Source organism: Lissotriton vulgaris, chromosome 7, assembly GCF_964263255.1.
Source record: "Lissotriton vulgaris chromosome 7, aLisVul1.2, whole genome shotgun sequence".
NCBI classification, from domain to species: Eukaryota; Metazoa; Chordata; class Amphibia; order Caudata; family Salamandridae; genus Lissotriton; species Lissotriton vulgaris.
Genome location: NC_141695.1, coordinates 11,668,892 through 11,675,253, shown reverse-complemented (window position 1 = coordinate 11,675,253; position 6,362 = coordinate 11,668,892). Strand labels below are relative to the sequence as shown.

Below are 6,362 nucleotides of genomic sequence, written 5' to 3'. Positions count from 1 at the left end.
AAGTTTTTTTCCCCCAAGTACTATTTTTGAAAGCGCAGCTCTCCCATCTGAGGAACTTGCTCATTTTTGTTTTTCGAACCGCCATCCGGGTTCCGCTGCTAGGGCCGCGATTGCCCAAAGTCTTTGGGGTGCAGCTGGCGACGTTAGGTCGACAGTTCTGGTTGGTCTAAGGGAGTTGCCCTGGATCAACAGAAGCATTCCTTAGCAGAATCAACCTCTCATCGCGGGCAGCATTGTAGAGAGGATGGAGTTTTTCAAGATGGAGAGACCTGCCAAAACTGTGAACTTTAAGGCCAGAATATGTGGATTAATGACGAAAAAACGTTTTTTATTATTATGCATTTTCCTGTTATTCAGTGCAATAATGTTTTTAGTAGGATATGTATTATTTTCTTTACAAGCAACATTGGCACCTACTACATCGCCCGTACCTCCTCCTACTGTTTCTTCACATTCTTTTCAACCCCTTCCTGAACACGAGTCAACTAGGAGATTAGAGTTTATTAATAACTCCTTCATTCAGCTCTTGCACCAACACCAACTAGTAATGAACACGACTAACTGTTGGGTGCGTGGTCTTATGCCCCACACAACGGATAAAGGTATTCCTTACTTGGTCCTGCCATTCAGCCACAATGGTTCTGTGTGGGCATACAGAACAATGTTCATTTATGCACATGAAGTCTACCCCCTACGTTCTGTAACAGACAATCCTAAGAATAGTGCTCTAGTTAAGGGTATAGTAGATATGATTAAGGAAGATATTTCCTATGAAACTATTCCAAGAGATGAGACACTAGTATACATAGGATGGAACGTGACCGGATATGGAACTACTCTGAGTGAGAAACAGCAAGCTAAGAGATCTTCCCCGATTTGGATTGTACCCCATCAGGGTCATCTGTGTCTGCAAGGTACTGGCAAGAATCTCAGAGCTCAATTAGGGAAGAGTGTCTGTACTGAAACATATGTTTTCGCATCTCAGACTTCCCCTTCGTTTTTAGCAGCTAAGGGTACCTATTTCATCTGCCATGATAGAGCCTATACATGGTTGCCCCCTGACTTTTCGGGCACATGTTTTGTTTCGTTCCTGTTGCCTCCCACTTACACAGCAGCGGCAGATTACCATAAGACAAGGATAGTTAGAGGTGTCTTGAGTAAAGAAGACACTGCAGGACAAGAATTTGGGGATTTCGGAAAGGGTTTTCTGCCGTTCTGGGGCCCAATGGTTAACAGCAGAAACATAAGGCAATTAGCAAGGGTGGTTGAATCCACCGTAATTGAAACTGCTGGTGCCCTTAGTAACTTGACTGCTGAGCTCCAGTCGGACCGTCTTATGACCCTTCAGAACAGGGTCGCATTAGATGTCATACTTGCAGACCGAGGTGGGGTATGTAAATTGATCCAATCGAGTTGCTGTGTTTTCATTCCAGATAACGCTCCAACGGTGTACCAGGCCATCTCCAAATTGCATAAGATTTCCGAATCTATTCATGTGGATAAAGGAGATTGGTCTTTTATGGGATGGTTCTGGGAACTGATATCCGGCTGGGGATGGAAAATTCTGATGGTCATTGGGATGGTCTTAACCATTCTTTTCCTGTTCTGTCTGTGCGTGCAGTGTGCTCCTGCAATATGTAGCCTCTGTGCTACATCATGTGTAAGGAAGCCTGCATCGAGAGACGAACTAAGTACCAGAATGATGTTACAGCAACATCTCAATGACTTTAGGAATATAGACCTGGACTCAGATTAGCATGAGATTAGGTTAAATTGCCTATGTAAGGGCAAAAGGAGGGTTTGTAGTTCTGAAAAATTCTGAACTCGTGCAACAAACTTTGTCGTAGCATGATGATTTTTATATCAAAAGACCGATAATGGCTAGTACACTATGCACAAGCATTTTCGTCATAATCGAGTAACGATTTCACCTCGAAATCGTCATTTTCGTCTTTGAACCCTTGGGTTCCATTTTACGCTTGGCGGCCATTTTGTGAGTTGCCCTTCACATAGGCTTGTAGCCACAGCAGAATTCGATATCAAAGGACACATACACCTTAATTGACTTTTCTGTGACCTGGGCAAGCTGGAACCATTGCCCCAGGCCAAACCTGTTTGGTCAGTTCCTCTCCCAGTGGCCGAACGAGATAGCATCAAAGCGCAACAGGCCATAAACTGTACCCATCGCGCACACACCCCCGCCCAAATCTTGCTCACACCTGTCTCTGCTCTTTTCTCTTCTTGCTTTATGATGAGGAGGAGCCCGGTTTTATTGGGGGTACACCGATATCTGATGAAAATGTTGGGCCTTGCCGGGTAATTGATCACGAACTGGACACACTGAAATGTGGAATTGTCATCATGACTCTGCTTTTTCTTTGTAGTGAAAATATGTGAATAGCCTTCTGTAAATCTAAGAATGTTTGCACTGTAAATCTAAGAATGCTTGCCTGAAGCTTAATATTTTGTATAAAAAGAGAAGCCTGGCTCTGTAATGTTGAGCAGTCTCCTGAGAATCTACACACCGTGTTGTTGTACTTCTAGGATGCCTGTTACTTGGTTGCAGCCAATAAATTCGATCTTTGACTTCACCTAGAAGACTCTGGTTTCTGTGTCTGAATCAGGAAAGTACTCGAGGTCTTTGGGTGTTGTCCCTGGCACCGCTGGGTTACCGGATCAGTACCGGTTCTGAAAAACCCAGTACCTCAATCCAAGGGTGGATCGAAGATGTGAAGAACCTGAAAGCAGTGGGGACAGAGTCTGGGTCACTAGCCAGTGACCAGGAAGGAACCAGGAAGGAACCAGGCGATGTCGAGATGCAATCAGGTGAGGAGGTGAAGCTTGTCTCTGCAGCCACGAGGACTAGGAGGCATTGATAACAACCAGGAACTGGATTCAAGCTGTCCTACAAAGGATCTAGTTTGACTGCCGTGGCGGTATGCGGATTGGACCCAACAAACCTTGGCAAACGCAATCCACGCAGGAAGGGAAGATTGGCTTCAGGTCAGACCGGCAAGATCTGGGAAGCTTTTCTTTTGCAGGGAAGCTGGAGCAAGCCCAGAGCAACCAGGCAAGCATTGTGTTTTCAAAAGAAAGTCTTCAGAGGGCTCACTAGCCAATGGGCTAGCAACCAGGAAGACGCCTCAAGCCGAAATGCAAGAGCAGGCCCCACATGGCACTCGTGGAGTGTGGAGGGCTGAGCTTTGGTGCAAATGGCACTCGGGTCTGGGGCTTCTCAATCCCCAATGTACAACTTTGAGGGTGCGTCGGTCGTTGCACAGTTAGCAAAGTGCAGGTAGTCCAGGATGTTTGATCCCACGTCTCTCGTGTCTGCCACGGGTCTCAGCTCTGCTGTGGATGTGAATCGGAGTCAGAGAAGTCTGGAAGTCCAGTTCCCGAGTCACTGAGTCTTCAGGTTCCAGCAGGAGCATCGACAAAGCAAACTGGCAAGTTACTGTTGGTGCCTGTTTCCACAGGATGGTCACTCCTTGACCACAAGGGAGATGTCTTCCGTCTTTTAGTCGATACAGAACGTCGAAGATCCAAGAGTTCCATTTCAGAGTTTCAGTCCAGGATAATCTAATGTCTCTAGTCACAGCTCCTATCTTTATACCAATCTAAGGGGCTGGATTACCTGCTAGGTGACTCCTAAGGCTACATTTGAGTGGATGAACAACAATCACCTCAAGTGTAACTCAGGGAAGACAGAAATATTACCTTTTGGACCCCAAAATCTGTTCTCCCCTAAACAATGGTGGCCCGAGGACGCAGAAGCTCCTCCCAACACTATTGCTTCTGCGCGAAATCTTGGGATTAAATTCGACGACCAACTCTCATTCAAACAGCAGGCGGTAGGCGTAGCTGGCTCATGCTTTCAGATCATCAAATCACTGAGGAAGTTTTTTGATCTCCTTCCTCTGGCAGCCAGAAAGACTGTGACAGTAGCTCTTATAACATCTAGATTGGACTACTGCAACAGTCTTTATGCAGGCACTAATAAAGCAGTGCTGCACAGGCTGCAGATGGTCCAGCATGCTGCTGCTCGCCTGGTACTCCGCTGGCCGATAAGGTCATCTGCCTCGGCGGCGCTCAAGATCTTACACTGGCTGCCCATCCACAAGCGCGTTCTATTCAAGGTTCTTGTCATCACCTTTAGAGCCTTTCAGTCTCAAGGTCCTAGATACCTGCTGAATGGCTTTAAACGCTATGTGCCAGCACGCTGCTTGAGGTCTGCCAATCAAAATCTTTTGGTGATCCCCAGATTTAGATTGGCCACCAAGGGGGGGAAATCCCTTTTTGTGCTAGGATCAAGAGCTTGGAATAAATTTCCAGCTCAGCTTCGGCGCATAGCTAAGGAGAGCGATTTTAGGAAGTCTCTGAAGACATGGATCTTCTTACTCTCCGATGCGGACTGTAGAGCACTAGTGTAAAGCTTGCATTGCGTGAAACCTGCTTATGTCCACCAACCTATTTCAGCGGGGTTGGGTGCTGAGCGCCAAGATGCTCTTTGGAGTGATAGTAGCGCTATATAAATGTGTGCTTACATTACATTACATTACATTACATTACATTACATTACTATGGGTGGACCCTGAAAAGGGGGTGTTTACACCCCTTTCCCTTTGTCCAGTTTTGCGCCAGAGCGGGGCTGGAGTGCCCCAGCAACTGGTATGAACCGGGCTATGCATGGAGCACCTTGTGTACCCCAGGCAGTATCTGGAAAAGCATCTTTCCATTCAACCCACCCTGCCCCAATACACTACAGGCTGTCTGGGGAGCTGTTAGCACCTCCCTTGACAGGAAACCTATTGTCCAGGCCTCCTGTAGGAAGGGGGAGACTCTAGTTGGCGCAGTGCGAACACTAGCGACAAGCAGGGACTCTCTCTTCCTCGTCAGGGCTGAGGGTTACCTTCCAGACAACCTCTGCTTACCCTCTAGGTAGTGTGGCTTAAGCAGTCTTAGGCTAATCTTTGGGGCACATAGGGTTAAACACTTGCAACAGTACACCTTTACAACCAACCCACCACACAACGAGACCAGACTGTATTCTTGTAAAAATATATCTCTTTATATAAACTTTACGCAGGCTTGTGAATACAGTCAATAACTTTTACGGATACGGTTGCAGGATATCAGCTTTAAATTACCACAGTTCTTATCGTAGTTCTTGTGAGGCCCGTAGGCCGGTGTTAAACAAAGTTCTTTGTGGAGCCAGCGGCTTCCAGGGGATCTGTCCCACGTCGCGTTGCCTTCCCGGTGTCGCTGATCGTTGCGGCTCTTCGGCCGAGCAGGTCACTGGTCGTCCGGGGCAGCGGTGCTCTGTGGCGGCACGGTCCTCTTCTCGTCGTCTGCTCCGACCTTGTAGTCGGCGGCTGTGGCGGTGACAAGTGGCAGTACGGTCCCCAAGTGCAGGACGTACCCAGCCAAATGCCGGTGCAGCTGTGGGCTCACAGCTGGGCTGTCGGGCAGGCTACCGACCTTGTGGATTCTCGTAGGGCAATAGTCTGTCCTTGCAGGTGAGGGACGGCTCGCTATGCAGTCGCCTCGATAGCTCGGCCCGGACGGGTCCTCCTTCACTTTGCTCTCGGGCTCCCAGCGCAGGTGCGGTCACGATGTTCGGGCCAGCGGCGGCTGGTCCTCACTGTGCTTCCGCTGTAGCTTTGGGCCCCGGTCACGGTGGTCGGGAGGGAGTGGATGCCTTAGAGGAGCTTCCTCTTTGTCGGTACTGCGGCGGTGGTCAGCACCCGCAGTCGCTTTCTCCCAAGGGGGGTTTAGCGTCCACTGGTCCTGGGACGCTGGTCAGGGGGCAAGTTCAGTTCCAAGCCCTTGGAGATCTCTTGGCAGAGTTTGGCACAAGTAGCACAAAAAGTCGTTTCGTCGTTTTGTCTTCCTCTCCTTCAGCAGCAAGGCACCAGACACAAGCAAGAGTCAGCACCCTTCTTTGTCTTCTCGCGGTCCTTCTCGTAGGGCAGAGTCGTTCTGTGGCCCAAACTGGATCTAACTTTCAAGGAGCAGGGCTCCATCTTTTATAGGCCAAATCTTTTGTTCTCGCAGGCCAGGGGGGCCTTTGCATAGCCACTCTCAGTTCTGGAGTACCCCGGCGGGTGTACTCCGGCTTCTGCTTTCAGTGTGAGGGGCAGGCGCATCAGACGCCCCACAGGAGGTGGAGCCAGCATTGTCCGGACAGGAGTGGCCAGAGTACCTTGTTGATGGGGGCTTCGCCCTTCCTGGGCCAGGTGCCGGCAGAGTCATCCGCCGCTCCCCAGGAGGGTGGAGCCAGCATTGTGGTGGCCGAGCACAGTGACAGTTCGAGTCAAGAGGTACTCCTACCTCCCACTAAGGTGTAATCTGCGCATTCACCA

General features: G+C 49.2%; 1 protein-coding gene across 1 annotated transcript; it reads left to right on the top strand.

The window, feature by feature from the left end:
- The first annotated feature begins 244 nt into the window (after window positions 1–244).
- On the top strand, window positions 245–1,756 carry LOC147700509 (endogenous retrovirus group PABLB member 1 Env polyprotein-like). Its single transcript, XM_086928441.1, has one exon. It carries the CDS (start codon window positions 245–247, stop codon window positions 1,754–1,756), a length of 1,512 nt encoding a protein of 503 aa, XP_086784567.1.
- Window positions 1,757–6,362: the final 4,606 nt, after the last annotated feature.

Excerpts from the sequence above, each read along its gene's own strand:
- LOC147700509 (XM_086928441.1), top strand. The coding sequence starts at position 245 with ATGGAGTTTTTCAAGATGGAGAGACCTGCCAAAACTGTGAACTTTAAG.